The 13,102-nt window shown below is 39.3% G+C and overlaps 1 protein-coding gene across 2 annotated transcripts in view; it reads right to left on the bottom strand.

Moving 5' to 3' along the window:
- Window positions 1–12,325, bottom strand: part of DSC2 (desmocollin 2) — a 30,316-nt gene extending 17,991 nt beyond the window's left edge. For both annotated transcript variants that reach the window (XM_087819028.1, XM_087819029.1), the window contains exons 1-5: window positions 12,247–12,325; window positions 4,756–4,840; window positions 3,668–3,867; window positions 2,605–2,724; window positions 1,005–1,160 (exon numbers count right to left, since the gene is read on the bottom strand). In XM_087819028.1, the coding sequence (XP_087675154.1) occupies window positions 1,005–1,160; window positions 2,605–2,724; window positions 3,668–3,867; window positions 4,756–4,840; window positions 12,247–12,315 (630 nt within the window). In that variant the 5' untranslated portion in view covers window positions 12,316–12,325. The remainder of the gene's footprint in view (window positions 1–1,004; window positions 1,161–2,604; window positions 2,725–3,667; window positions 3,868–4,755; window positions 4,841–12,246) is intronic.
- Window positions 12,326–13,102: the final 777 nt, after the last annotated feature.

Below are 13,102 nucleotides of genomic sequence, written 5' to 3' on the forward strand. Positions count from 1 at the left end.
TTTATTATTTTCCCAAAACAGTCTTAAAAATTATTATATTTTGTTTTGTTTGAAAGTTTCAGGTGCATTAATTTTAAATACAATTTTCTGCATCTTTTAAACTTTGGATCCTTAGGATTCCAAATTTCCCATGTGCAATTAGCTTAGATATTGTCTTATTTTCTACTAATTAATGACTTTAGGTATATTGATGGTTATATTTAGATAATTGTCTTCATACAAACTTTTAGAGTTAAAAAGCAGGAGTCAGAAATAGAACAAATGAATGGTTGTAAATTGTGTGTGGAATACAATCTGTTTCTTTTGATTTCATAATATTTATTTCAATTCTTTTTCCTCAGAACAACTATCATAGAAAGAACAGGTATTTAGATGGCCGTATTATAGCAATTCTATCCCTAAATATGTAATTCTAACTATAAATGTCTATTCAGTTAATTTGGTCTATTGGTGAATAATTAATTAATCAAAAATAGATATAAAATAATTTAAACTAAATGACCAGGCCCTGATGGAAAATCAATACATTAGGTTAAATTCTTACATTATCACTTATCATTCCACCATGGGAAGTTACCCAGTTAACGAAATGACTGAATAATCTTAGTTCAGCACTGCCCATAGTCCTTACTTACTCACCACAAGTTAATTTTCTCCCACTGCAAAGGTACTGAAGTAATTCTAAACCCCACTTACCTCCCATCTCTCTCTCTACCATAAATAGACTCACAGATCTTTTCTTTCAACTAAATAAATGGTTTTGAAGTGGTACTCTTTTATCGTTTTGAAAAACTAACCAACAAAAAAACACAAACAGTCAAACTATGATACCAAGAACTTTCTAATAGAATTTATAAAATTCTTTTTGCCTCAAGCCAAGTATATGCTATCAGATGCCTCAGTGACAAACTCATAAAACAGAAAAGGGCAAATGAATTGAGAGTGAGAAACAAACTAGCCAAGTTTAATAATTACTAATATAATATATAAACTTTAGACTTTACCTCAAAAGAGTCATACTGCTCACGATCTACAGGACCAGTACAAAACAGCTTTCCAGTATTTCTCTCTACATAAAATAAATTCAAGGGTGCTTGGTCAACTCCAGGGCCTCTTATAGAATAGTATATAGTGTAGTTTTGTGCTGTATCAGATTCGACCTAGAGGGTAGATGTTATATACATGAGACAAATTTTTATTTCAGCAAAACTTTCATCTATATATTTATATAATCACATTGCCATTTTTATTGAAATTATTATTATTATGTATGAATAAAAAGCAACGAGAGAATAAGGACATCTGATAATTGAGAAATTTCAAGAGCAAGGCGTGAAGAAAATAATGTAGTAGCATCTTACTTTTCCAGAATAACTAAGGAATACCTTAAAGGCTAAATGATACCTATGTGGACCAAACATCTAAGGCTTTTCCTGTCCTAGAAAACAAAGTATCCTGAGCATGAAAAATTATCTTGTTGTCATTTTTTTTTAAAGAAATTGAATTTTTATTTTATAGAGGGGGTTGGCAAATGTAGGTTTACAGTTGTAAGACAAATAAATAATACAATAATTCATAAATAATAATACAAGAAAAAATGCTGTTTTGCATACTCACAACTGTAATCTACATTTACCAACCCATATTTGAGATATTGCATTTAAAATGTTCTGCCTGCATGGTAAAAACTTAGCAATTATTTTCCTTAATTAGTTTTTGTTATTTGTCAGCATCTTCTTTATTATAGGAGCTGAGTTTGTGTGTTCGGGGGAGGGGCGTGGATAATGGGAATAATAATGGCATAATGTCCAGGCAAGTGTAATATTCTGGTACTTGATTCAAAAGCAAGTTTCTTCCAAGTTGTTTCCCACCTCTTGGTGAGACCTTGACGATACATCAGGATGATTAACACAGTTATTTTCTAAGAACTTCTTCCTCAACTTTAATGTGTATTGTCTTCACTGCATTGAATTTGTGGGTGGAATGTAAAGGAGGGTTCTCTCCCACCATTTCAAAAATGAGGGAAAAGAAACCCAAGTCATGGATTGAGTGGTAGTGGGCACTGATGTTGGAAGAAGGCAAAGAGATTTGTTAAGGTTTCCACTAAATGTTTTTTAAAAAGAAAGAAAGGGGGAGAGAGAAAATGTGGATCCAGTACGATTTAAGCTGTGGACTTAGGGATAAGCAATAGAAAGATGTAAAGATGTATGTGTCTTTCCCCTTCATGACGTTTGGCCTTTTATCAGCAATTTTCACCCTTTTTAATGGAAGATGATGTTTGGGAGTTTTCTAGACTATACCCAGGCCTTATGATACCCTTGTTGGCATGAAAATTCATTAAGGAGCCATGAGTTTGAGAGTGTTAGATGTGTTTTACAGTTTTATTAATGGCTTTTGCATGAAAGTACATGTAGGTATAAAAAAGTACATGTAAGTATAAAGATATCTATATATGCCTATGTACTTAAACATATGGTATACATACTCATTCATTCATATATCCATACACCATTATCTTGTAAATACTTCATTGTCCAAATTAAAAAAAAAAAAAAAAAAGATAGAAACCATAGACCTTCACAAGGGAAAGAAAGTAAGTTGTACCTGTTGAAGAAAAAATGGGAAAGGACCCAAGGAATTCTCCATCATTGAGCAAGGAATTGGAGCCCATCTTCTCTTGGCTCGTCTTAGAACTTTTTCTTTAGAATGACTTTGCTTTAGTACCTCAATTTAGAAAAAGAAATAAAGTCAACGATCATTTTATTCTCAAACATTAGAACATTAACACATCTTTCTCCTCTCATGAGGATTAGCTGGGGAGGTGTATGACCGTGATAGTGCTTGAAAATAAAATGAAACATCAACACCGCAGAAAGATAATGAAGAAATAACTGCCCTAACTGTTATCACGAAGCAATCCTCTTGAGCAAATAAGTTGATGGGCATATGGAGGAAAGAGAGATGAAATTTTAAGTCTAGAAGCAAAACAGGAAAAAAAAAAAAATGACTTTTGCCACATTGCCATGCAAAAACATGGAAGGAGAGATGTGAGAGAAAAATAAGTAGACTATATGCCCCTCTAAGTTTAGTATAAGCATCTTCCACTCACCAACAACTAGGAAGAGCCAGGGAACCCACAGAGAGATCTCTGTCGAAGGAGGAGAGAAACGTGGTGACCACTATCAAACTGCCACAGTGAGTAATGGACAGTGGTTGAACAGAAGTCACTTTTGTCTTGGGTGTCACAATGTAATAAGCATGGGTGAGGTCCAAACCTGAACCTAAAATAGTTATCTACTTCCTAAAATTACAAATTATGCTGTCTAAGATAACATGACGCCTTCAGATACAGAGTTTCAACACTTGTTTTTAAAAATCTGTTCTACAGTAAAGATCAAAAGATGCTCCTCTGTGTCTCATCTCAAGCTCTTACACTGTAGCGTATCTCAAGTTGTCTTTTTATGTCCCAAAGGAAAAGGAATTACAACCTCTACATAACCTACGTTGCACAATCCCTTCCATTTAAACACATGAAATTGTATCGTGGTTTTCATTCTTCTTCAAGCTAAACTATCCCATATCCTTTCTGATTCCACATCTTCCCTGGTAATGTTAGTTACACCTGAAGAAAATACTTCATTATACTTCATTTTGTAGTTTGGTATACCTTTGTTTCATGCTCTAAAAGCACATGTATTTTCTTTTCTTCATGGTTCTCAGTGTTGGAAAGTGATATGGTAAAATTTCTCTTCTCAGAGGAAAAAAGAACAGCATTTATTGTGTAGACTGAACCATCTTCTAAAATTTGGAAATCAGGGTCACTTGAATGAATTAGATTTGCAGACTTAAAGCACTCCTTCAGGTTAACTGTAAAAAAAAATACACACAGCAATCGTTTGTAAGGTAAAATATACCAATATATAGTTTTAATAATAATATATGAATGGGGGGACAAAACTTAAAATTAACTACACTGACACTTGTGAATGTTTCATTTTGAAAAGACGATATGAAATTCTATGATCAAGTTGTGCTAAACACAAATAACACATACATCACTTCTAATACCTGTACTACATCCTTTTAAAGAAGAGACATTTGTCTTGAACTAAAGGCATATGCAAACACCATTGTTTGAATATTTAAACCAACTCCAAAAAAAGTTTTTCTTTATTAACTGAAATGAATACATTTGAAGTAAGTTATATAAAATCTAGAAAATTAAAATGGGCAGTTATTGAATTAAGATAGTATTGAACTATTTATGTCTATTATTAAATAATCATCATTTTCTATATTCTCATTGTTCTGATTTTCTTACATAGTTGAGTTATGTAAAAAAAAATAATTACTGAAAAAACAGCATGTAAAAGTCAATGTCAGTAAGATACCAAAATGTTTTAGGACAAAAATCTAAAAACAATACAATTAAACTTAAGAAATAGTTTCAATACTATTTCTCAGTTTCACAGAAACATGTTAAAACATACACCATATCCTTCAATTAATGTAAATATTAACGATTTTGTAACTCAAAGTAGACATTTTATCTATTTCCTATAATCATGTTTTTCAATAAAAAAAAACAATATTCTTTTCATTGGAATGATACCATATGCATTATAAATGATAATGTACTATATTAGTTCTAACTCTTAGTTTCAGTGCAGTTACCCCTCCAAAAGTTGCACTAATTTTACAAGATCATAAAAATTAGGATTTTACACATTTTGGCATATTTAACATAATCCTTACCTCTTCCAACAAATTTTTCAGCTTCTAGTTCAGAGGGAACATGTAGTGTCACTTGTTTGCAGGCATCACAGGCAAATGTTAATATCTAAAAAATCAATTCATTATGCATTAAAAAATACTTTTAATGTACATATAGTTTCTATAAATTGTAAATTTGTATAACTATAAATCAGTTTATATAATGAACAAAATAACATAAAAAATTACATTGGAGTTAAAAAAATCAGAAAAAAATTTATCGAGGAGAATAAAATAATAAACTAAGAGTCATGGCTCACTCCTTCACAGAGAAGGTAAACTCAGAGAATTCCTTACCTTCTCGGGCCTCGTCTCCTATTCTATAAAATAAAGTCAACAGTAGTTTCCCAAACTGAGTAGGCACATTGAGGAACCAATAACAAGCTATGCAAGAGAGCACTGAAACCATTAGGAAGGCAGCACAGATGTGTAAACAGGAAAGAGAAACAAAAACAAGTTTAATGAGCCAGCAACATGTTTCAATTGTCAAGTGACCAAATGAGCTGTGGTACCAAATCAATAATAGCCTAAATAAAACCCCAGTGCTTTTAAAGAGTAGCATTAACTCATTGTTGTCGAGTGATTTGGAAAGTATTTATGTAATACCTCACGGGAACAAGTGCATGACTTTGAAATACAAACTTATTTTGAAGGCGCATCTTCTCATAAATGAGAGTTAAGGTCATTTCAGAAAATATTTTACTTAATTTTTTAAAATGAGTTAGTGATTTATGGTGAACCAATTCCAATTCAATATATATTTGAACACACTGGAATTTAATTCTGTTCCCTCTGAAATTTTACAACGGATGCTTCTGAAAGATTCACAATTTTTCTTCTATGGTTTGACCAAATGCAAGATAGGTAAAACTAACATTTACATCACTACTTACAAAGTCTATAAACATAAATTAAAATCAGCAAAATCTGGATTAAAAAAACTGACTTCCAATCCACATTAAAGAACCTTTATCTAATTTTAATTACATATGAAGAATCAGGTAAAGCAGGGCTTATATTTCATTTGGAAACAGGGGATGGACACAATGAAGAGAGTGTATTTGAACGGGAAATTAAAAGATGAGAGGAATTGTCACTGGCTGCATAGTCGAGAGAAACCAGTAGAGCCCAATGACTGAGATTCCAGCTCAAGGTGACTGAAACCGTACATCCACTTACTCAGTCAACCAACACTTAGCTTACTAGGTGCTAGGCAGTGTTCAAAGGCTACAGCAATGAACAAAGCAAAGTCCTTGACCTCATGGAGATGACATTATGATGAAAGACAAAAAATAATACACAAGTGCACGAAGGTCACATAATGCCAAAAGATAACTGTTATGAGAAAAATAAGACAGGGAGAGAGGTGACAAAGGGAAGGCCAGAAGCTTGAATGAAATGAGGAAGCAAACCAGTTCACCAATGGAAGAGTTTTCCAGGTGGACAAAACCAGAACACAGGCCCTGGAAGGGGACTGTACCTGTGTCGGAGAGGAACAAAGTGAAGGTCATCATCATAGTAGAGCACAGTGAGGGAAGAGTGATAAGAGACAATATTAAAGAGACAATCAGGGGCATATCACGTAGGGTCTAAAAGGCCATACGAAGGAGTGCAGACTTTATTCTGAGTGCACAGAGAAGTAGCATCAGAGTTAGAAGATTCAGAAAAGCATAATCTGACAAGCATTTATACAGAATCATTCTGGTGGCTAATAGACTAGGAAGGAAACAAGTTTGGAAGCTATAGGAGGAATCTAAGAGGGTGGATGGCAACTTGGACTAAGGTAAAAACAGGGGAAAAGGCAAGAATGAATTAAGACAATACTTTGGTAAGTGTCCTACGCATCCATTCCTTCATGCATTCAGCAAATATTTATTGAATCTCTACTATGTGTCAGACACAGAGAAATAAATGATCTTCACTAAACACTCAATTCAAGAGTAAGGCATATTTGCAATTTCAGTCAAGTAGGGTAAATGCTATAATAGGGAAGTCCAGGGTGCTGTGGGAGAGCAGGGAAACTAGCCTCGTGTAAGGCCCCGATAAGGTCTCCTGAAGAGTGGCTACGAGTTATCCATGTCAAGAAGAGGCAGAGTTTAAATGTTCCAAACAGAGAAATGGCATAGGCAAAGGCTCAGAGACAGGCCTGAACGTGAAAATCCGGAATAGCTGATGCGTACAGCACGAGAGGAACAGAAGATTAACATGTATTCAGAAAAGTAGGTGTGGAATAGCATGAACAAAATATATGGATCTTATTTCCTAAAGACAGTAAGACAAAGATTTGTTTTAAGCAAATAAATTACATAAGAAGCTTTCGATTTGAATAAGACAAGTCTGACTAGTGTGAAGAATGGATCAGAGGAACAATTTCTATTTCCAATAATGGCAGCTAGGTCATTCAGACAAACCCCCCATGTCAAAATTGAAAATAACCAATACTTTTGTGTGTTTGTAGACATCCTAAAACATCTAGTAAGGAACTGCTAGGCAAAAACAAGATGAAGCAGGGACACAGAGTAGTAACCAGAAATGACTTCTGATCTGAAAAGATTTTACTCTGGTTTTTTTAATTTGCTAGAAAAGAATGAAATAAAAACACAGGTCCACCTTAGATCTAATACAAAAGTTGCCCACATTAACCAGGGGCTCAAGGGCAAAGCCTTCATTGTAGGGGTAAACTGGCCCTCGCATGGATCTGTGACACACATTCATCACTTGCTTGGTCTAGGAACCTCACGCCAGTAATTAACATAAGGCTGGCATGTGATCAACACCATAGATGCTGAAAGACAGTCTATCAAATTCAATAACCATTCTTAGATTTTTCTTAAAAGGCTCCAAAATAGGAATCGATAACTACTTCTTCAATATGGTTTTTATATTGCATTATAATCACAATATCAATGGGAAAGCACAAATGGTAGCCATGCTAAATCAGAAAGAAGGCAGACTTTCCAAAGTCGTTATTTACAGTTAACATTACATTAAAGTATACCAGGCAAGAGGATGGCATATGAATTGGAAAAGAAGAAGTAAAATAAATCTCTATTTGCATTTGATATGACTATTTGCCTGGAAAACCCCAGCAAATCAACCAACAAATTGTTATAATACAACAAGAGAATTTCAGTAAAAGAGCAGCAATAACAATTAAAATATAGAAATCATTAGTATTCATACACATAAATAAAACCACTTAAATAATGTAATGGAAGAGAAGAAATCATTTTCAAAAGCAATAAAATAGAATCCCAGGGAGTAAACTTAACAAGAAACATGTAAAACATATTTGAGAAAAATCTGAAAATATTTCTGAAGGGTGCAGAAGTAGACTTGCACAAAGATATGTCTTTATTTTGAAAAGGAAAATAAACAACATAAATATATCAATTTTTACTGTTATAAATTGTATGGTCCTAAAAAAATCCCAACAATATTTTTTCTGAAACTAGACAAGCTGATTTAAAAGGTCATAAGAAAATATCAATAATTAAGAATAGACTGGAAAATTATGAAAAAGAAAACAATGAAAAGATATTAGCCCTAGCACATATTGAAAGATCCTATAAAAAGTCTCAATAATAAAAATAAAGCAATGTGGAAACTGAAAGATGTTAAATGGATACAAATTGGAAAGGAAGATAAAACAGGTTCAATTTGCATTTGATGTAACTGTATGCAGCTCTTAATGGTAGTAACTTTTTGTTTTCATTCACCAACTATCTACGAGAGTTTCTATTTCTTCACATTCTTGCCTACACAGTATGCTGTCAGACTTTTGGATGTTTGCCCAATAAGAAATGACTGATCAACGTAGTTTTAAATTCTTCTTTTCTTACTATGAATGAGGCTGAAATACTTGTATGGGCTGTTTTTATTACTTTATGGGAATTTTTCATGTCCATGTTGATTTAGAAGAGCACTTTATATATTAGATTAACTTTTGAAAATATGATCTGAAAAAAAAATTTCCACTTTGTCAGTTGCCTTTTACTTTAATATAGTTTTCTTCCATGGACAAGTGTGTTTGTGTCTGTGTGTTTTAATATAATTGATTTTCTCAATTTTAATAAGTGGCTTCTAAAATGTGAGCCATAAATAGGTCTTCTTGACTCCAAATTTAAATAGAAATTTATCATGTTTTCTTCTATTATCTGTATGTTGTCAGATGCTATAGTTAAATCTTTCATCAGTTTGGAATTTTCTGTGGTGTTCTGCATGAGGTATGGATTCAACTTTATTTTTGGCCAAATGACCGACTAGATTAAGTACTGTGGTCTCATATGATATATACATACTACAGTATAACATATATGTATATATCTCCTCACTGGTGTGATATGCTATCATAAAAAAGCTTTCTATCTAGTCATATCCAACATGTATGGGGGGGAGAGGGAGCTGGTGATGCCTACCAAAATACAAAGTTATTTATACTTTTTTCTGGTCATCTCATTTCTTGTAATCTATTCTATTATACATCTTCCATATATGAAATAATATATAAAGGTTTATTCGTTGTGACATTATTTGTAATAGCAAAGAGTAACAGCAGAGGTGATGGATAGCAGTAAAGAGATCCATGAGATATTTCTGGATGTAGATTTAATGGGACTGAATGACGGATTAAGGGAGGGGAACAGTGAGGAAGGAAAAACAAACATATTCTTGACTTTTTACCTGAGGAACAAGGTGTATCTTAGTGTCATTTACTGAAATATAGGACACTAGAAGAAAAGCAACATTGTTTGGGAAGATAAATGTTGTATCTCACATCATGGTAGGGAGAGAGATATAAAGGCCTATTGTTCAATGAAGACATCCAAATTAGCAAAATAAATTTAGTATATGTAGACACCTGTATAACATTTTAGGGGCAAGACCTAGAATAGGGAGTCTGATTCTGAGCAGCCAGGAAAGAAAAGAGGAGTGAATTTCAAGAACAAAGACACAATCTACAAAGTGGAATTGTACAAGGAGTGATTTGGATTTAGCAAGCAAGATGTCTAATGATTTCAGAGAGAGAAGCTTCATAGGTGTTTAGACAGAAGCCAGAGTTCAAGTGGTTAAGACACGTGTGAGGTGAGGCAATATTTGGAAGTGGAGAGAAGCTGACTTGTGGAACAGTGAAGGAATCCTTGGGTGCACTGGGAACATGAAATGTCAAGGGTATCCTCCAAAGTCATGCTTCTTTAAAAATATCTTCTACTCAAATAGTCTTTTTCTTTTTAAATATATCTTTATTGATTTCAGAGAGAGAGGAAACAAGAGGGAGAGAGAGAGACAGAACCATCAATGATGAGTCATCGATCAAGCCCACAACCGGGCATGTGCCCTGACCGGGAATTGAACCCTGATTGCCTGGATCCCAGGTAGACACTCAACCGCTGGGCTCAAATAGTCTTTCTGCATCTATTCCACTTGAGGCTCACAACCACACCAACCAACTGAGGCTGGCAGAGCTCTCCCGAGGTATGTCCAAGATCATAAGAACCACTGAAGGGCCTCACACCAGGCCTTCCTTCCAACTTAAATGTAGCAGAAAGAGGGGTGCAACCAACCCCGTGCTCTTTATCTCTCCACCCCACTTCTGGCCAATCCTGCTTTGAAGCTAAGGAAGGTCATAAATGGGAGTTATGCAATTTCTTTATTCACTTATAACCACTTCCTTCTAAAAAGGATCTGAGCCTTGGATGGTATGGTTCAGTGCTTACAGCGTCAGCCTGAGAAGGGAAGGGCAGGTTTGAGTCCCCATCAAGGGCCTGTACCTGAGTTGCCCCTTCCACCCCTGGCCCTGGCCCTGGCCAGCCCTCGTGGGAGGCAACCAATCCAAGTGTCTCTCTCTCTCTCTGCCCCCCTTCACCCTTCCCTTCCACTCTCTCTAAAAAAAAAAAAAAATAGCAATTGAAAAAAATGTCCTCAGGTGAGGAGTTTGGAAAATAAAAAGATCTGAGATGAACACAGAAAGCTCTGTGAGCAAGTATATGCAAAGCAATGCTATTTATTGCTTGTGACTAATCACTCCTTTTTCTTCAAAGAACAATGACCAGTGAGGTAAACAGAGGTGGCAACTTTATTAGAAATCTAACCAAAATGCATTCCTTTGTCATCGACTATATATTTTGGGACCGTTAATCATTCCATTCGTGGTTTCCAAAGTTGTGAGGAGCTGTGCACCTGGCCTTTTCTATGTTATTCGTGCACCCCAGGAATTTGGTTAAGGGTTTAGAGTACACAGAGCTCTAAAGACGTTCTAATAATAGTAACAACTACAATTTCATTACTTAAAATTTTGAGGAATTCGCTTTAAAATAAGAGCGACAGAGAAGGGGAAATTATTTGAGTATTTCAGCCCCCCAGTTCCACCACTCCCAGGAGGAATCTTCCCACTGTCTGTCTGCCTGGCTCGTCTCCTGTCCTTCAGGTTTGACTGGACACCCAGCGCCTGAGTCTGCGCGTCAAAGGCCACCGGCGGCCTGAGCCCTCTCGGATCCGGTCTGTTTAACGCTTCTCCAACCAGGAGAACCAGGAAGCCCACCCAGCCTGGGACGCCTAGGACCCCAAACTCCCCCAGGAGCTGCTCCCTCGCGCGGGGCTTCTGTGCCTTCCGGTGCCCCCGTGAGGTCCCAGTCTCTCCTGCCGGGAAGGGGAGCTGTCCCGCCCCAAAGGCCCCTGCCTTCCCGGCTCCGGGTGGAGAGGGTCTTGGCTCCTGCGGTTTTTTAAGTGGTAAAGAAGCAGGAGGGCGGGGGGCAGAAGAATCCAGATGCCTCCGGGGAGAAGAGATCTGGCTGATCCTTTTCTCCAAAAGTAAAAGGAAGGTAACCTGGCAGGGTGACCAAAATTTAAAAGAAAAAGAAACTACAAAGGCTCACCTAGAGCCCGCCCAACTACCGAGTACAGGAGCAAAGGGTCAAGCCCGCGCGCGCGCACACAAGCGCGCACACACACGCGCGCGCGCACACGCACACACACACACACACACACACACACACACACACACACGAGCGCACACGCGCACACGCGCACACACACAGTCGCCTTCAAGGCGCGTAGCCCTCTCTCAGACCCGAGGGCCTCGCTCACGTCGCGTCCGCCCCGAGGGCCACCCCGCAGCGGCCCGAGCGCGCACCGAGGCCGGAGCGGCTGGCGGGAGGCGCAGGAGGGGCGCTGGCGAGGCGCCGCCCGCTGGCGCCCGGAGGCCACGCTTTCGGATGGGCGTCTGCAGCGCGCGCCTCTCCGCTCCCCGCCAGCGCCGATAACATCGGCGGGAGACACCCTTCCCCTCCCCTGCGGGATCGGGCGCCCAGGTCGCCGTCCTCCCTCGGTCCGCCCTCCCCCCACCGCAGCCAACTCCACGGTTCAGCCGCGCCTCGCCCACCACCCCCACCCACCCCTGCTCCCAAAGCGAACCCCGTGCCCCCAGTCCATGGCAGCCCCCGCTCGGGAGCCGTGGCCCGGGCGGCCACTCACCGTGAGGGTCAGGAGGAGCTGCCGGCAGAGGGCTCCGCTCCGGGAGCGCGAGCCCGGGGCCGCGGCCATGGGAGCGCTCGGGGCAGGGCGCGGGCGCGGACGGCGGCCGGCGGGGAGGGCTCGGCGGGCTGGAGGGGCGGCGGCGCGGCGGGGCTGGCGGTGCAGGGGGACCGCGTCGCGCGGGGAGAGATGCTTTTCTTCTCGGTTTCTCCGAAGCGTCTGCTTCTCACTCAAGGGGCTTTTCCTTTGACCGAGGGTGGGGCTCCAGACGCGTCCGAAACACACCGACCGGCCCCTCCTTTGTGCTTTCTTAAGTCTTCATTTCTTTGAGAGCTCAGCAGGTGGGAACTCCCTCCGGCCGCCACCCTTTCACCTGCGCTCGGTGCTTCTCAGCGGCCGACGTCACCTATATGCCCGTCGGCCCCCCGCCCCGGTCCGCCTGGAGGATTAGCCGGTCGCCCTGCCCAGCAGAAGCCGTGACTCTACAAAGACTCACTCCCGGGGCGCGCGGGCCGCGGGAAAGGGCGCGGGTCCGAGCTCGCTCCGGCCCTGGCTCCGCCTCTGGGACGGCTCCTGGCCCTGCCCTGGGGTCAGCCAGAGGCCCGCGGAGACCGCCTGCCGGCTGGGGACGTCTGATTTTTATGTCACAGCTGCCCTGCAGCTGGGTTAGAGGGTTGGCCCCAAGGAGACTATTTTACACACTCTTTGCATAAGTGAGTTGACTGCAGGCCCCCAAGTGTCGTGCAGGCAGGGTTTTCATCTGCGGCACACGCCTTTCTCTGAGGTCTCGCAGGTTTTTGTTTTGTTTTTGTTTTTTTAGAAATTTCATGGCCAATATGACAATGATACAATTACC

This window comes from Miniopterus natalensis, chromosome 7 (assembly GCF_054644295.1).
Source record: "Miniopterus natalensis isolate mMinNat1 chromosome 7, mMinNat1.hap1, whole genome shotgun sequence".
NCBI classification, from domain to species: domain Eukaryota; kingdom Metazoa; phylum Chordata; class Mammalia; order Chiroptera; family Miniopteridae; genus Miniopterus; species Miniopterus natalensis.